We start from the raw sequence: 19640 nt of genomic DNA, 5'->3' as shown, positions 1-19640 counted from the left end.
TTTAAATTAGTAATTTTTTTGAAAAGTTACACACTCAGAACGATGTAAACCAAGTCTGATGTAACCCAGGGACTGCCATACTAAAGAAACAGACCACCTCAAAATTAACGGAAAAATTATGAAATACTTATCTAAGGAAATTTACCTTATTGAGCCTGGAGTACATTCAAGTAATTTAACTGGTGAGCCAGTGTGCGTTGACATTAGGCTCTTGGCTGGCACTTTTCTAGGTCTAGAAACCTGATCATGTTCCAGGCAATTCCTTTCCCCATCTTTCTTGTTCTGTAAAGTACCCAGTACAATATTAACGTTATAATTTTGTGGATCAAGGGCAGAAAAAGAAAATGATATGTTGCCTTGATAATCATAAATATGTTTTACTTCAACTTGAACTACTAAACATACACATACAATCCAAATAACATACCAGTTACAATATTTAATAACCTATAAAAATGCAAGCTGTTGCTTAAATACTTTAAATCTCAGCCATGGGATAGAATAGGATAAAAGATTAGTTTATCCAGACCTCTGAGGGCTGATTCCCAGGAATTAACCTGAGGAAAAAAATAGGACTGTACTTTAATAATAAAAAAAAACTGACTTGGCTTAGGAACATGATAATTTTATATTTGCCTTCAGCAAGAATTCCTGACATTGTTGGATCTAAAAAATAAATGCGTGTCTGTTGATTCCAATTTGGGCATTCAATGAGATAAGATAGGATATAAGATTAGTTTAACCAGACCTGAGCCTAACAAAGGTCTTCTTGGGCTGGTTCCCAGGAATTGAACTGGGAAATGGAAAAAAAGGGGAGGACTAGACTTTATGAAAAAAAGACTACTTTGCTTAGGAACATGATCATTTTGTTAAGTGAGAAATCTTTGCCTTCAGGGAGAATTCCTGACATTGTTAGATCTCGAAAATATCTGCGACTCTGCTGATTCCAATTTGGGTATTCAACAATTAACTGTTGGACAGTCATGGAAACCTGGCATCTACAATAGACCCACCTTGTTTGTGGGGGATGGGTACCACCCCCTCCCCAACGAATAGCTAAAATCCACAAATACTTATAACCCCTCTAAAAACCACTTAGAACTGCCTATCTTGATACTTAAAAAAAACTATAAAAATCCTTATACCGGAGTACTTTAATAGTTTTTTCACAAGAAATGCATTTAGTCACAAAAATATGAAAATGCAGTAATTTGTGAGTACTTTAGTGAAAACACTTGATTGGCCAAATTTTCCACAAATAATGGGTATATACGGCCCATAGAAAAATCCACAAATAGGCAAGTTTGCAAATAGTGGGGATCGACTGTACATATTCATTTCATTGGGTCACAATGTGGGATTGACATTAGATGACCATGATAAAATCTGGTAGACCTATACAGTCTTGCTAAAATTACTTCTTCAGATCTCACTTTTTGAGAAGATGAAACCCATGGGTACATCTCATATTTTATATTTTTCAGACTGTTTAATGTTGGTACTGCAGACCAATATATTTGCCAACCTTGATATACAGTGGAACCTCGGTTTTCGTAGACTTTTTCCGATAAATATGTTTCATATATATCCTCTGATTTTGTACACTCAGAATCGTTCCTTCCAGAGCCCACTGCATGACTAGGCCCTGCACCAAGCGCCCAAATACAGCATCTTGTGTTATCTCATGACCCATTCTGTTTTTGTGTTTGTATTTCTTGTGCTTTTTTTATTCGAATGCAACTGCTACATAAGCCATCATGGGCCAAAGAAAGTTCCAAGTGCTAGCCCTTCTGCAAAAAAGGTGAGAAACACTATAGAATTTAAGAAAGAACTCATAGCAAAGTGTTGGAAGATGTTGCATGCCAAACTCCACAAGAAAATATCAACAAACATACGCTGCTGTTAGTGAATTTAAGGCCATCAGAGGCTGGTTTGAATAATTCAGAAAGCCAATGGGATACATAATGTGCTTACTTCAGTGATTAAGGACATGCTTGCAAAGTGGAGTGATGTAAAAAATTGTGGAAAATTATCATCCTACAAAGAAGTTGTAATCCGCATCTCCAACACTTTTAATGACAATGCTGTGTTTAACTCTGGGCAAATTTTAAAGATTTAATGACAATAATGTTTTAACTTGAGACAAATTTTATGGATTTAATGACAATACTGTTTTAATTTTAGACAAATTTTAAAGATTTAATGACAATGCTGTTTTAACTTTTAGCAAATTTTAAAGGCCAGAAACAAATGTCTACAGACAAGTTTTGTTGTGCAACAGGGGTCCAGTGACACTCATGGTGGTCCTAGTGCCGGTAAAAATCAAAGAGGGGACGTAACCTCAGATAGTGCCAGTAAAAAACAACGAGAAGTAACCCGAGATAGGGTCTTGATACCTGAAGTCCTTATGGGGGAGAGATTCACCTTCCAAACAATAACCTCTCCTCCTCCTCTCCCCTCCTCTCTGTCTTCCATACGCTAACAAGCATCTTCCATAATGGTAAGAGTGATGTTAAATGTTCATTTATTTATATTTCATTATTCAATTATATCCATTTCTCATTGTTTTCTGTATGTAAAACTGTATTTATTCCCTATAAAATGTATTTGTTAATATTTTTGGGTGTCTGAAACGCATTAATAGTATTTACATTATTCCTTATGGGAATTATTCTTTCGGATTTTGTCCACTTCGGACTCCATGGGACGCTCTGGAACAGAGTATGTATGAAAACCAAGGTTCCACTGTATTAGAGATTTGACAAACAGTATCCAGTCTGACACAGGGGCACATAAAATTGTTGGGGTAATAGTGCATGCTAATTTAGTGGCAGAATCTGCATTTTCATTCCGTCGAATTCCTACATTGGCCGGAATCCAACAATCTTAATTGATTATCCAGATTGGAAAAGTTGGATTGTTATTTGGATTCCTTGGACAAGTTGATTTGAAGATTTGTACTTGTTTATAGTGTTTATAGTATATATAGCACTATGCAAGCCACAAAAATGATTGGAGAGATTGCTCGCCTCTCAGCAAAAGATTTTATCAAGAGCTCCTCATATAGCTGAGAGTTCTGCAGTAAATACAGATGATATTTAAAGAATGCCTATTTTGATAATCATTCGAGAAAGCTGAAGCTCCAACTCGTTTTTGTTTTTTGAGCAATCTGTATATATCATGAACTGGTTTTTCCCTTTCTTCACATGTGCTCTAGAGCATGTTGGCGATACATCTCTGCATATTAGTCATATTTCACTTAGATGATAAGAAAAGTGTGCATATTTTCAAGACAAAAGTGTGCATATCTTTATATGTTTGTGGGCATATTTTTATTTGTTTCAGAGTCCAAGATGGTGGGTGTTCTACTACTGGAGGGAAAATTGGTGCTATATTATGAGTTTCATTAGGTACGTATTTGGCTCTTTTTGGAAAGGAACTAACCCCATGACATTCAATCTGAGGATTACAATTCAGAAAGCAGGCAGCTGCAGAGGATGATTCTGCTTGTAGGGAAAGCCCCCTATATACCTCACAAAAAGTTACTACATATCCTAATCTCAGTAAATCTCAAAAGTATTTTACAATAAATATACTCAGAATTTTTTTACTGATTTTAGTTCTTATCTGTTATGATATTCTAAGGTGTAATTATAATTTTACAAAAATAAAATTAATTACTGGAAAAGAGGCCCTGCACAGGGTTGTAAATATCTTTCAACTTCCTGTGAAAGGTACAGAAAAATTAAAAAAAAATTTCTTACACCACGTGCATTTGCAGATTTTCCTTTCCATTGATGTGTTTTTTTCTTAAATTGGCCAGGCTCTTAGAGTCCATCCCTTTTGTCTTTCTAACCAAGTAGCCAAAGTAGAAAATCGGTGAAATTAGTAAGAAATACATCTGGCTATGCAGAGGACTACAGGCAGCCCCCGGTTACTGTTGGTATCGGTTACCGGCATTTCGGTGTTACAGTGCTTGTTCAATATATTCATAACTGAGTTTTACCCTCCATAGGGTTTATACCACCATTGTCTGGTTATCGGTGGCTTAGGCTAAGTGCCAAGACTGGCTCAAACTATAAAAAACATAACGAATATGCACCTTTTCCTTGGCTCTTTTAAAAGGTTATCCTTTACTTCGCTGTATCCAATAATACTGTATGTAGTCTTACAGGTACTCCTTGTTTAACAATGGGGTTCCATTCCAGCGACCGTGTCGTTACACAAATTCGTCATTAAGTATGCTATTCTCTTTATTTCGACAAATAGCATTAATTTTCAGTCATACACACAGAACTAGTTTCCGACATAGCCTACTACTTGGCTAAGTTCTGACAACGCTTTTTATCATTTTATTGCTCATATACTTTAACTTGATTATTTTATAACTTCATAGTGAATAATTTTCTTTAAAAAAGTGAACTTTATTCAATACATTTAGCCTATATTCCCAAGTTAGCTAATAGCCTATTAAGTCTAAACTTCTCAGAATCTGCGCATTAACGTAACTTACATATCCCAAATTTGGTATTTCATAGTCATTGGTAAGTATTAGTTTCTTTGTCATTTATTTTGATGGTAGAGGGTAGTGAAATAAGCAAAATAATGAATGAATTTCTGAAAAAATGAAGAATTAATTTTGGCGATCACAGTGCATTTGAATGTCACTGTCAAAATGTAAACAAAGCACACCACCATCTACAGAGGAAAGTGAACACTAATGGGATAAACATTTTCTAGCTTAGATAAAGATTTACGCTTGCACTTCTTACCTCTAGTATCATCTGATCTGATGGGTGACATATGTTTTTGTTTTGTTTGGTGTTTTTACACTGCATGGAACCAGTGGTTATTCAGCAACGGGTGTGGAATACATGTGTAAATACACAGTTGTATAAAAGGAATTATCAAACTACCTATATAACATGTCTTACAAGCATACTAAGAGTAAGGAATTTGTTTAAGCCAAATGTCTCATGGTTTTGATTAAAAGGTTTGACTTGGTTGAGACTTCTCAAGAGGAATATTTTAAAAAATTTTGTTTGTTATTATATCACGGTTTGGATGTTATAGCAAAACAACTCCTATCGTTCAGTTTTTTATGAAGGTAGCATTTCAGCAACAATTATAACGTTGCTAACATTACTTTTATCATTCTCTTTTGCTTTTTTAATTTATTTAACTAGGAGATATGATAATTATAGAGATGGAGGAAACATTAGCTGTCTGAAAAAGGTGACTTTCTGACTTTCTCTCTCTCTCTCATATACTAGGCCAAGGTTTACCATTAAGTTCATCAAATCTGGCATTAAACATTTGTAGAATTACCATGCAGACCATAGTAAATGATTAGGCAATTGAAATTCCACATTTTCTTTAAGAGTTATTACATATTGGGGCAAAATATTTGGCCGTAATACTGTCTAAGGCATTGTTAACAAGTTTATGCACCGAAAGGTGGGTTGTGGCACCCGTAGACTTTTTAATTTCAGTTAGCAACGATTTTCAGCTAGCGCCAAGTCCCAGGAACGGAGTCCCTGTCGTTAACCAGGGCTGCCTGTACTGATATTCTATTAAAGTAATTTTAATGGAGGGTAAGTCAACTACAATAGTAGTGTGGGTTGAACATGTACCAGTACCAAGTCAAGACTAATAAAGCTGGAAAAGTACAAGTCCTTCCCCGGGTCGAAGGGGTAGTGTGGGGGGGGGGGGGGGGGGGGGGGGGGGAAGGTAGGAGGAGGAGGAGGCGGATATGATGAAGATCCATGTCTGGTCATGTCCCTGCAATTGCAATGGATTGCCACTGGGTGAATCATTGTCATCATACAAAGGGTCTTTCTATTTTATTCTACATTTTGTTTAGTTTAACAGAACTGAATTGGTTTTATTCACTGCATAAAGTATTTTACTATTTTTTTTCTATTGTTTACTTATGTTCATATGTAATTTTTTTTATATACTGGCCAGTTTCTACATTCTCAAAAAATATAGCTAAACCATCTGCATAAACCAAAATGTGCTTACATCATCTGAAAATAACAATAAGCAAGTTTTTACTGTAATGAAATATTTATCATAATTACTGCAGCCACTTTCATATCATCCAAATATCAATAAAGTTACAAGACACTTGAGTACATAAAACAAGTAGTAAATATAACATACCTTCTTTGGTGTTATATAACTTACCTTCTTTGGTGTTATTAAGTCTCTAAAAGGCTCCTGAATAAGGCTACTCTGATGGCAGACTTCTAAATGCTTTGCACCAACTTCTAAATTTCCAAAGAGAAGAATCAAAACATTATGCATAACAACAACACAAAAACCTCTGATTACTGCAAATCTTCAATAAAAAGCTGTGATAATTACATTTCACAATCCAACTAACCTTTCTTTCATGAATGAAAACCTTCCATGTAATTTGTGTCTCATTTACCCCTGAAACAAAAGTTATCATCATTCACCCTTACGAATATTTATGTCATGTCATAAACTTCAACTCACTACATCACCATATGTTATTCTTGAGCATCAGCAAGTTTTAGGATATTCCATTATTGGAGGGAGTAACCAAACTAAGAGTTGCAAGTTTCTATTTCTGGATCCTGAACAAGGTAAGTTGAGCACAGAATTACTACAAATTTTTTCTAACCACTGTGTAACCACATAACAGAGAGGTTATGACAGACTACTGTTCACTTTTCATCTTCATGTCTATCCATAATACGTATGTAGGCACCTAAAGTTTCTGAGAAACATAATGGGTAATGAAAACATTCACAACTAAACTTCTGAAAGAAATATTCACCTTACTATCCCAAAGTACTAGGTCACAAACTATATAGGTAAGCTGCGCTTCCATTTGGAAAAACAAGGCTGTGATGCTACCCCATTCTCGGTAATATCAATATTCTAAGTGGGAAAAAAAAATGCGCTTCAGATCTGATGATGCAGTAAAAAATTGAGAAGTGATGATGCCTCACATTTAAAATATAAGTATTTTGCTTAAAAGTGACATGAAAGAAGACAAATGAGATTGCACAGCAAAAACAATCCCAATTTATAATCTCAAGTATCCTTAGGAACAGTAGTTCACAGGAAGCTATGAACGGATTACTAATTATGCAGTCAATGTACGATGTGCCATGCCACAAAGGGACATTTCCCACTAAAATAATGATACAGTAAATCACAACTTGCTGGTGAGGCATTGTAGCCCTCAAATTATAAACAATTGCAGGTACTTTACCTTGCACTGATATTTAACTCTGAAAGAGATGTGGCCAGCAGAGCAATTACATACAGAAGCATTCTGAGTACGTATTAATATTTTAGAATAGATGCAAAATATTTGGTAAAATAACATAATCTAAGAAATAATTTTAGAGGAAACTTTATCCTTGCAGACAAGAAATAGCAAAAATAGATGGGCAGAATAGCCAAAATCAATCACAACATAAATTGGTAGTACATAAAATGGATGGCATTTCTTTCAGATTGCTAAGACAAGAAAGAGTGATAACAAGGAAAGAGTATGTAATGCAACCTATCTTTTAGGTAGTTGCTAATCTAAACAAAATTACTACAAGAGGGGGCACTAAGTAGAATAGGCACATAAAATCAAAAGGGGAAATTTAAATAAATCTACATACCAAAATTGCATTCCTAAACTGGAAGTTGAGTTTTCAGATGCTTGATATGACCCAAAGCCTTTGAGATTACAACAGAGTCATTTTAAATTTAAGTAATTGTAACTTTAAAAGCAATGACAATGATATAAGAAAACTAGCTTCAGTGAACTATCACCTTCAATCAAGTCATGTCCAATATACTCTAAACTAAACCACAGAAAAGTCCACAAAGAGCTGATAAATCATATCACTGTTCACCAGTCTAGTTAGTATTCAACTGAATTCCCAAGGTAAAACTTAGGAAATTAGTATATTTCCAAACCTCAAGGCAAACACTTGACCTCAGCAACCAAGCACAGGAAAGGTCAGAAGCTACCGTAAACCTCAAAAATCATATACAGTAATACCCCGAACTTGTACGATTCAATTTGCGCGAATTCACAAAAGCCAGAACTTTTCATCGGAACCTAACTAATTATCATACACAAGCTGTTCACAATAGCGCGAACATTTGCGAACTTTTATAAGATGTGATACCCACTCACAAAGTTACTGCACTTTTCAAAGATGATATACCTTCAGAAACTTTAATTTCTGAAGTATGTACTAATATACTACAATTAGTACGTATAAGTTTTCATGCTTATAACCCTCTTACGCCGGAGCTGTAAATAAAAAATTGTCTCCCGTATGCCGGAGGCATTTCAGTGAGAGCGCGGAAGCGGAAAAAATATTTTTTTCAAAAAATCACAGCGTGCTTAGTTTTCAAGATTAAGAGTTTATTTTTGGCTCCTTTTTTTGTCATTGCCTGAAGTTTAGTATGCAACCAACAGAAATGAAAAAAATTATCATTATCATATATAAATAATGCGATATATGATAGCGCAAAAACAAAATTTCATATATAATTGTATTCAAATCGCGCTGTGCGCAAAACGGTTAAAGGTAACAAGTTACTTTTTTATTCGTTGTAATTTACACTAAATTGCAATCATTTTGGTATATAACACATTGTAAAACGATAAAAGCAACACAGAGAAAATATTATAACAAAATAATGCATGAATTCGTAACATGCGGACGTAAACAAATATTTTTTTCAAAAATTCACCATGAATCTAAATATTGTCCTAGAGACTTCCAATTTCTTTCAAAATGAAGACAAATGATTGAATATTACTATACTGTAAGAGTATTAGCTTACAATTGCAGTTTTCGACCATATCTGACGAGTTAAAAGTTGACCGAATGTCAAATTTTTTTTATATATATATATTTTTTATATGCAATTATTTCAGAAATAATAAAAGCTACAACCTTCAAATATTTTTCGTTTTATTCTACATGAAATTGCGCACATTTTCATATATAAAACTCTATGAAATGCCTAATATGAAACGGAGCAAATATTCCGAGAATGGGACGTACGTATTTCAGAGATTTGTGGCGGAGAATCCTCGCGCGGAGGGAAGGAAAGATTTTTTTCTAAATTCACCATAAATCTAAATATTTTGCTAGAGCCTTCGAATTTGTTTCAAGATGAAGATAAATGACTGAATATTACTAAACTGTAAGAGTTTTAGCTTACAATTGCGTTTTTCGACCATTTCGGTAGAGTCAAAGTTGACCAAACATGGTTTTTTTTCTATTTATCGTGATTCATAAAAAATGCAAATATTTCAAAAATAGAGAAAACGCTTACAACCTTCCAATTTATTTTTTGTTGTATTCTACATGAAATTGCGCACATTTTCATATATAAAACTTTATGTAACTGCTAATTTAAAATGGTTGCAAACATTACCACAATCGCACGTATGATTTTTTCGGAAGAGTTACCCGCCGCGGACGTAAAGAAAATGTTATTTTTTTCATAAATTCACCATAAATCAAAATATTGTGCTAGAGCCTTCAATTTGTTTCAAAATGAAGGTTAATGCTTGAATATTACTAGAATATAAGCGTTTTAGCTTACAATTGCGTTTTTCGACCATTTCGGCAGAGTCAAAGTTGACCAAAGGTTGAAATTTTGGCAATTATTGTTATTTATATGAAAATATCTCAAAACTGATAAAAGCTACAACTATGGGTTGTTTTTAGTTGTACTGTGCATGAAATTGTGCACATTTCCATATATAAAATTTATATAACGGCTAATTTTAAAAATGGTGAAACAATTACCACAATGCATGTATGATTTTTTTCGGAAGAGTTACCGCGCGGACGTAAGGAAAAAGTTTTTTCATAAATTCACCATAAATCAAAATATTGTGCTAGAGACTTCCAATTAGTTGCAAAATTAAGGTAAATGATTGAATATTACTAGAATATAAGCGTTTTAGCTTACAATTGCGTTTTTCAACCATTTCGTAGAGTCAAAGTTGACCGAAGGTTGAAATTTTGGCAATTATTGTTATTTATATGAAAATATCTCAAAACTGATAAAAGCTACAATCATGAGTATTTTATTGTTGTATTCTACATAAAAATGCGCACATTTTCATATATAATACTTCATGTAACGGCTAATTTTCAATGGTACAAAAATTATGTCAAAGTGACGAAATAATTTCCGAGACGTGTCACAGATACTTTTTAGTGCGGCAAGAAAGAAATTCGCGCTTGCATGCCTGCATAACGATTGTAAACAAAACAACACCTTGATCCGTGAACTCCCAGCATCCCCCAAGGCGCATGATTCAAAAGTTTTAGGCTGGTAGGCCTGTAAGTATTTTTCCGCGAATTTAAAAAAAAAACTTTTGTAAGTCGACGTAAAATACGTCCAGTCGGCACACGGGAGACAAAAAATGTCGTCGTAAAATACGTCCAGTCGGCGTAAGAGGGTTAAGTGTAAAATCAGTACGGAGATTTTGCGTATGCTATTTATATTTTTGAAAATAATACAAAAACAGTAGGTAATTCAGTGTTAGTCACTATTTAAGAACTCCATGATCAACTAGCAAAACATCAGAGTTGTCGTTCTGTGAAAATTACTTTCTACCCTCGGAGAAAAGTGCTGGTACGATCTGTATGGACTGTTACGTAATTACAGCACATATAGTTAATGTACTTTTAGAAGATGTGATTCTATTTGCACTTTTGAAAGATGATACCCCTCCAGGGTTTTACCTACATGACATATGTATTTCTCTCTCGTTTGTAGTTGGCTCTCACACTAGTTCATGATTTTAAATGGATTTAATTTTACCTTCACCCCCTGCAAACAATACTTATGTACATACATGTCTTTTTATCTTATTTAATTGTGTGACTTTGTTATGACTGACTTATGAAGTTTACCTAGTGATGCAAAGAAAACTTTTACTCTGACAGAAAAAGAAAATGGCATCCCATGAATTAGGGGTAACATTAGTATACTTACAAAAGTGGATATGTATGTACATAGTAGTTACTGTAACTATTTTTATGCCAACCAGTTATTCCTTTTTTAAGGGTAATGTATTAAACTAACTTTTAAATCAAATTACAATAACTTCAATTTCATTAAAAGTTAGCCTAATACTTAGGGAGCATGATTAGGGTCATCTTTAGTGTTCAAACTCTAGAAGTAAGCATTTACAGGCAGTCCCCGGGTTACGACGGGGGTTCCGTTCTTGAGACGCGTCGTAAGCCGAAAATCGTCGTAAGCCGGAACGACGCTTGGAAATATGTCTTAAACTAATAAAAAGTTATAAAAACCTTACTTGTAATCCTTTGGTTACACTACATGTTGTTTCCTGTAGTATTATGTACAACCTGGAGTTATTTTCATAAAAGAATGCTGGTTCTTGAAGGTAAAAACTATTGTAATCCTCTGGTGACACTACATTCTTGAAGTTTTATGTACAACCTGGAGTGATTTTGCAAAATCTTGAGGGCTACAAGTATTAGGGCTCGTGCCTTGTATGATAAGGCGCCCTATGAGGTAATGTTAGACTAGCGATAATCTTACGCTAAGTCGGTTGGTATTGCACTTCCATCTTCAATGGAGTGTCTGGGGGTTTGTAGATCATTTACGAAGTCGGTATTATCTTGTTGGTTATTACGACGATGTGTTAAACTCATGGTGAGGAGGTTCTTGTAGAAAACACTAAGTATAAAAAATTATATATTCTTCTGAAGTTTTACATGGTGAAGATCAGATATGATTGTACAAGTCTTCTAATAACGATAGCTTGATCACTTCTGCCAATGATGATGGCTAATCCTATTCCTCTACATGATAAAGCTTAGGTAAAGAAGTACAGGTCTTCTAGTGACGATAGCTAACTCCGTTCTGCTTGTCTACCATCTCTGTTACAAGTTATGAAGGAACAGACAGTAGTTCGAACATATGAACATACAATCCAAATGACATAGTTTCATACGAACACACAATCAAAATGAGACAGCTACAGATCACGTAGGCGGTAAGTTGTCTCAAGCAGGGAGCTTGGACTGTTTCAAAACAAATGAATGACCACAGATGACGGCATGTTATCTTAGCCTACTTTTATTGTATACGTCATCTTTAGCGTCTCTAGTCTGATCACATTCCTGCAAGCAATCTTTTATATATAGGACTAACATTCCATCTTTTTATTATGTAAACACTTACATCAGCTCGGTCAGCTACCAAAACCCAACCACTGATATTCTCAAACTTGACTTGCATTTGACTTATAGGCAGTGTGATAACAGACACTATGTGAATATATATATATAAGTAAATAAAATTCATGGTGTACATGAATTGATTCAAGTAATAAAATATAAAACAATGATATTGGTAAATAATAGTGATCACGTGATATATAATGATACAGTTCTTCACTTCATCTCTTTAAGATACTTATGCTACAGAAAATACTAATGTACTCTGATAATTGCATAGAATGAAGATTAACATGATAAAAATCATATTTTAACTGATAAAATATTTCATATATGAATTGATAAAATTATTAATGTTTATGCTGATTGATTCGTTGATTTTTATGCTAACTGTTATATATCTGATTCATTAATCCATATACTAACTCATATATAACTGCAGATATTGGTAAGATGAAAGGTAACAGATTGATTATAGGCTACCTGAATGTTTTATACATATGTATATGGATTCATATAATTATGATTAATATATGTGCACTTTAAATAGATTCCTATTGCGTACACGCAAAGATATATTTTGATTCCGTTATTTATGATCATTTATATATAGATTCCTAGTGCGTCACGCAAAAAAATATATTTCGATTCTGTTATTTATGAATGCATTTCTATATAAAGATACATGATGGCTTTATTAATATAGGATACATGACCGAGGTTATAGTACTTCACTTTTAACTAGCCGTTCGCTAAACAACTTTTCGTCCATTACACAGTTCCAGACAAAAACCACCTATAGCCCAATGAAACGGCCTTTTTCAATGGTTAAAACAAGGGGAAAAATTTGCCTGGGCGGGTCCAACGTTCCATTTTGCGCTCATACTTATTCTTTGCATCCTAAGCTACACGATTACGTTCGCGATGAATAGATCATCCCAGCACGAGTCCTTCGCCAGCAAAGTAGAGTTGAATATCCTTCGGGTCGTAATTGTCGGAAGTATGTCCCTTTTTGTAGTCGATTCCGACAGCCGCTGGAGCGTTCCGCATTAAAACGAGATTAACGACGAGATACGGTGTCGGTCGAAGAAGTCCATGAAATTCCTTTCACATTGTAGGCGGTTGTTACTTGACTGTAGCCGTCCGCTGCGACGAACGATTTTTTGAAGTTGCGATGTGAAACCTCTCGTACTGCAGGATACTGTAACCAGGTTCCATTAATCAGCCTGCAAGTGAAATTATACTTGTCACAAGGGCAAAGTAAATTCAGACGACATCCAAATACAGGGGAGGGGAGATAGCCATTTAGACCAGACTTAACCCACATGAATTCGCTGATATTTTGGAATTCAAAAGAGTCCGCTGTACAAACTTTTTTATCCATGGCATTAACAATGAGTGAACCTATCCAGGTCTATGATGACTTGTAAAAATATCCATAATTATAAAAAATAAATAGATATCATTACGAATCTCAAAGAAAATTCGATATTACTGGTAGTAGTTACTAAGAACAAAGAAGTGGAAACGGAGCTAATTGTAAGAATGCCAGGCAACATAAGAGTCAAAGAGAAGATTAATCATGATTCTGTATTTCTCTATGCTAACTGAAATTAAGTTGTGATAAAATCTGATCCTATGTGCCCCTAACAAAAGTTTCATATTCAATTTTCTCGCGCGCATCCTCTGAGGTTAAGTTTAAAAACTTTATTAATAGGTAGGAGATGCAACGAAAAAAACCCACTATGTAACTAATTTCTAAATAAACTTTGGGTTTTTCAAGAAAATGTGACATTTTCCCATGAATGTTTTACTTGAATTGTAATAGGCTAATGTTGCAAGTAAATATTTCATATATACATATCTTGATACTTCTAAATGTCTATGAGGTTCAGAAAAATTAATTCATTTTGTTGTTATAGAAATTCTATTTGCTTATTTTGTTATTAATTTTAAAATGATTGCAACTCCTTAGCTAAAGTTGCATTGCGCATACGGATAGACATGTCTGCCTTGCCCATGAGAAGTTCGGGCTAAGCATTCCTTTCTCCAGTCAATCTGCTTTTGCAAGCAGATATTTGAGATTAAAGGAATCACTGCTGATACGGCAATGATGACGTCGTCACTTGGGGCAGGATATTGCTCTCAGCCAGCTAAGAGTTACGTTACTTGCTGTAAGAGATACGACTTTAGGATAAATTTTAATTTTGCTCTCAGCCAGCTAAGAGTTTACGTTACTTGCTGTAAGAGATACGACTTTAGGATAAATTTTTTTGTTTTTTTTTTGAATACTCGACCCCACATGAGAAGAATGTCTGAAAAAAAACAGTACCAAAATTGCAATATATTAGTTTCATGTTGGAAAACTGCATGATTATGTTAAAATTTAAATATTCCTTATTGAAACTAATGAAAAGGTTTCCATACAAATTCTATATATATTATTAGCCCTGTATAAGATTCATATAGGATTATTTCATAGATAACATTTTCACTTCTAGACTTCCTGACTTTAAATCTCTTTTATTTTATTTATTTATTTATTTATTATTTATTATTATTATTATTTTTTTTTTTTTTTTTCATTGACTACGAATATAAATCACCGGGACAGACAATATGTCAGTAGGTTTTTGATATGTGTTGAACTTTTAGCTTATTTGTCCTTACTAAAGCGTTAAGTTAGAGTTCAAATCTTTACGCATAGTATATTATTTGGATATTTAATGGTTACGTTTTTGCTTATTGATATTATCGTGATTCCTTTTTTATTATAATTTGTAACCCTTCCGACTTCTTACAGTGTAATTATATGACTCCAACTTGTATCCATATTTATTTTATTTTTTTCTTTATATTTATTTTTTTTTATTTATATATATTTTTTTTATTTTTTTATATTTATTTGATAAATTAATGGTTTGCTTGAATATGTGGAAAAGTGTTCTAGCGGCGTACCGTATAAGCTACTTGCGGCATCAATTCTATAGATACAAGATATAAATGATAAAGGTATTTAAAACCGCGAGAACCGCTATAATCCAGTTCGGATCCAATATCACGAGTTGTAACTCGTAAGACATTGACACTTTCTGATTTATCTCTTATTCTACCAAACCGATTGACTCTGGGCGATAAAATATATTACTGGTTTTCTTAATGGATAGGAATTCACACAACGTGTTAAGGAGATTATTATTGATTTACACCACCCGAGTCAGATTATCATGTGTTGAATTCCATGGTTTACTGATTTAGCACTCATAAATTATTCGTAACGCACTCAATTGCGGTGTTTGTTTTTTAGTGCTATTAATTCTATATAACGTGTCAAGGAAACTATTAACACTAAGAAGTGTTTATTCCCTCTGTCAGACTCGTAATTCTGTTAATAATTCTACGTATATTCTTTCAAGGATTGATTTGGCACAGGATAGGCTCCTAAACTGACAGGTGTCTTAGTGTATCCCTTGTTTTCATGACACGTGTTACAATTAGTTATGTGCTTTTTATATCTGTAAGCATTGTAGGCCAGTAAAACAGTGATTTGGCTCTCTGTGACATAGTAGGGAAACCTGGATGACGGAATGCAACCAGTTTATGACGATTGGTATGAAAAAGATTATTACTACTACCTGGTCGTTAGTCATCTGCTGTGTTCTTCGGGTTTTCCTCGTCACAGACCTACATATAATATTACATTTGATTACATTATTCTGATACACATACTTTAAATGTACTTTTGCTTTAGGGTTTCTGCTCGAAGTGTTTATTGGTTTGCTTAGCCTCTGACCTTGTTTCCGTTTGAAGTGTTTATTGGTTTTGCTTAGCTGCTGACCTTGTTTCCGTTCGAAGTGTTTATTGTTTGGTGTTTATTGTTTTGCTTATCACTGTTGACACTTGCTTTGTTCAGTTTGTAACAGTTCTGCGCTCCAACCCAGATATTCAATGGTCGCAATCTCTTGGGTTAAGGAATTTTCTTGTTTAGATACGGTTTTAACAATAGGCACGGATGTTTCTATATCTTTTAGTCTAATTAATGGTTCTTTGCTGTATGGTGCGGGATTGCGGGATAATGCGTCAGCTATGATATTTGCTTTCCCAGGTAGATATCTTATCTTGGCTCCAAAGACCTGAATGATCACTTGTCACCGAGTTCCTTTTGGACTGTGATTAAAGCCTTTGAAAAACTCGGTAAAGGACTCATGTTCAGTAAGGACTTTATCAGGATAGCCATAGATTATGAACTTAAAATGTACTAGTGAGTTAACGATAACTAGCCCTTCCTTGCCTATTACTGTATATTTACTTTCAGAGGGCTTTAGTTTACATGAATAAAAAGCTATAGGAAAGAACTGTTTATCATATTGCTGAAGTAGTATCCCTCTTACCCCTTGGTCTGAGGCGTCTGTTGCAATACAAAAAAAATTCCTTATTTAAATCAGGGATTTTTAAGTAAGGTGAGCTGCATTATTCCGCTTTTAAGATATTGAACGCCTGTTGATGCTTTTTAGACCTTAATAAATCTACGCTCTTCTTCGTAAGATCTGTTAAAGGAGCTGTCATGATTGAAGAGTTACATATTTACATACGATTGTAATACCCACTACAGCGCAAAAGTGCTGTATCCCCCTTTTACGTTAATAGGTACCGGAAGTTATGAATAACCGACACCTTACCTTGGACTACTTTAAGACCTTGACTAGACACATAAAACCTAGATAAACATGTTCGGTTTTTAAAAACTCACATTTAGATACTTTACTCTGAGATTATTTGTCTTTGTCCCTGTAGCACTAGCTCTGGTTTATGTGAAATGTACTTCTAAGGTATTTAGAAAAGATTATAAAGACCAACCATATAAGCATGTAGGGTATCCCCTAAAAGTTTCCAAACACTATATTGTAATTGGGGCGCAACGTAAGCCGAGGCATACAAGTAAAAAATTGATAATGTCCCCTGAGTGTGCTGAAAACGGTGTATGAGGTACAATCACTTAGGTAATGGTATCTGGTAAAAGCTTTTAAGTAAGTCCAAGTTGGTGAAAAAAATTTATTCTAACCTAACAGAGATAAGATGTCGTCGGTACATCGCACTGGAAACTATCGGGAGTCGTTTCCTTGTTTAAGCGACAGAATCTACGCAGATACGTGAAATCCGATCTTTTATGGCATGACATTTGAGGGAAAAATTATATGGTTCTTATTTGATTTCCTAATGACTCCTCATTACTAACATTTTTCACTTCGTCATTTATCTCTATTTTGAAATTTCATTGAGAATCTATACGAAGGTACGTAAATAGCTTTATGTTTGTCCTTAGACCGTGTTTTGTGTTAAATTACATCCGTTTTCCCTTTTTCCCCAGAGATCACTCGCTAGTGGAGAAACTTCCTGGTATTCAGGTAGAAGATAAAAAAAAAATTCTGCTGAATCACCTCTGCTTGAATGACTTTACGGATATTACTTAGATAGATTATCAGATATATTCATCCACGACTGTTGGGCTCGTTGATTAAAAATAGCAACAATAAAAAATGCGATATTTATAACTTCCGTATCCACGATATGTATACTTTTAGGGCTTTGTTCGCGGAAATCGTTATATTTCAGAGTGTCGGGAAGGATTAAAATTTCATTTCCCAGCAAAGTCTTTTCACACGCACTAAGACATTCGAGGGTGCATGCTTCTCGAGATTTTGCGTGCAAAGCTGCGAACTGCGGTTTGTGGGAGAATTCTGTTGGGGTCATTTGAACAATGTTACGATTATGAGACAAATGTATAGTTCCTTTATATAAGTTATTATTTGATTAACTGTCTCATTTTTGTTCAAAACGGATTTTAATAGTTTGAAGGTTTATAGGATTTCCCTTTGATAAACACGCCTTATTTTGCAGGATGTAAGTTAATATTTTGTATACCCCTAGATGAATCTTACAATTACACTAGATACAGATCAATGTTTTTTATAACTATAGAGGTATCTGTAAACGCTCGCTTATCCGAACTTCTCATTAGGGAAGTTCGAACAACAGACGGTGAGTCGTAAATACAGGTATTACGTCTACTAAAGGAATAAAACAAGATATTCTATTTTTACGGCGCGTACAGTCGGGCTTAATCCACCAGTATTTATTATAACTTAATGTATTAAAATTACTAGAAACCTGCTCTGATTACTTGATACTGTCGTGTGATGCATAGGGAAATTCCTTTTTAATTTTAAAAGGTATTTGGGATGTATGAACCAACATCGCTTTTCCCCACTCTGCTAGAGTCGCTTATTGTGTGGAATTTGCTATGCTTTGAACACTTCGGCAGATCTGACTAACCTTGACCGCTTGAACTAGGTTGACACAGTCACCGAGTTTGCTTGTTTGATTCTGAACGGGCTACTGTTTCTATTTCTTTTGTAATAATTAGGATCCTTCTCTTTATTACCATCGGCAACGTATTGTGTGTTTTTAGCATTAATGTTGCTGGTTACGTATAAAGCAATGAATGACAACTATTAGGAACTGAGCGATTACTAATAAGACAAGTTTTCACTACTGCATTCCATATTAACTGTTTGTACTTCATTCTTTGCTAAAATTTGAAATAGTGAGGGATCCTGGTCAGCGCATTTAGCCTGATGAAAGTTTTTTACAGACGTTATTCCTTGCAATCCAGCCATATTTTTAAAGTTAAGTTGAGTCATTGAGGTTCGATATTTTATATAACTCAAAAAACTCAAGGCTAAAACTGCGATCGGGACTTGCAAAGGAGCATTTATTGTCATGACCCGAAATAGTGTTACCTCTAATTTATCTAGATTCGTACGGGTGTTCCACTGTTTTTGTGTGTTTTCTAATCACTACGGTGCTTAACGACCCTATCCATGCATCTGTATAAATAAACAGACGTCCACTGGCGTAAACGCATATTCCACTGTTTAATATGATTTGGTTACGTAAGGGATTAATAATCACCCCCAAAATGATAAAATTAACATAGTATATGATTATGATATTTCAGTAGAACTTCTGGAAACAGACACTCAAAGATAAAAAAAACTCGCAGTAGCGAAATCTCAATGATGTAGATAATTTCTGTAGAAAAGTAAGATTAAGAATGTCTCGTAACTTCAGCCACAGGAATATTAACGAAATTCGACCTGCAAAGGAAACACTCAAAGTTACTCCAAATGAATAAAAATTGTACTTAGCTTGCTTTTGTGGGAAGTCACGGTGTTCCGATAACGACACACGGCCTTGGTCCTCCTTCTCTATTTAGCGGATGACCTGGTTTTTTTGGCTTGAGTTTCCCCCGTGCGCGTTGTTGGGATGATTCGAGCCCTTGAAAAATCCGAGCTGCAGACGCGTTCGGTTTGTTTCTTGCAGTGCCGGAAACGCTCACTAACGAGGTTTTTTCTT

The 19640-nt window shown here is 34.6% G+C and overlaps 1 protein-coding gene across 2 annotated transcripts in view; it reads right to left on the bottom strand.

Annotated features, from left to right (window-relative positions):
- LOC135210712 (uncharacterized) overlaps positions 1 to 19640 on the bottom strand; it is a 156805-nt gene that overhangs the window by 54103 nt on the left and 83062 nt on the right. For both annotated transcript variants that reach the window (XM_064243480.1, XM_064243479.1), the window contains 2 exons: positions 6190 to 6272; positions 146 to 282 (listed from right to left, as the gene is read on the bottom strand). In XM_064243480.1, coding sequence (XP_064099550.1) covers positions 146 to 282; positions 6190 to 6272 — 220 coding nt within the window. The remainder of the gene's footprint in view (positions 1 to 145; positions 283 to 6189; positions 6273 to 19640) is intronic.

Source organism: Macrobrachium nipponense, chromosome 4 (assembly GCF_015104395.2).
Source record: "Macrobrachium nipponense isolate FS-2020 chromosome 4, ASM1510439v2, whole genome shotgun sequence".
NCBI classification, from domain to species: Eukaryota; Metazoa; Arthropoda; class Malacostraca; order Decapoda; family Palaemonidae; genus Macrobrachium; species Macrobrachium nipponense.
The sequence above is the reverse complement of the archived record's forward strand: the minus strand, read 5'-3'. Positions and strand labels throughout refer to the sequence as shown.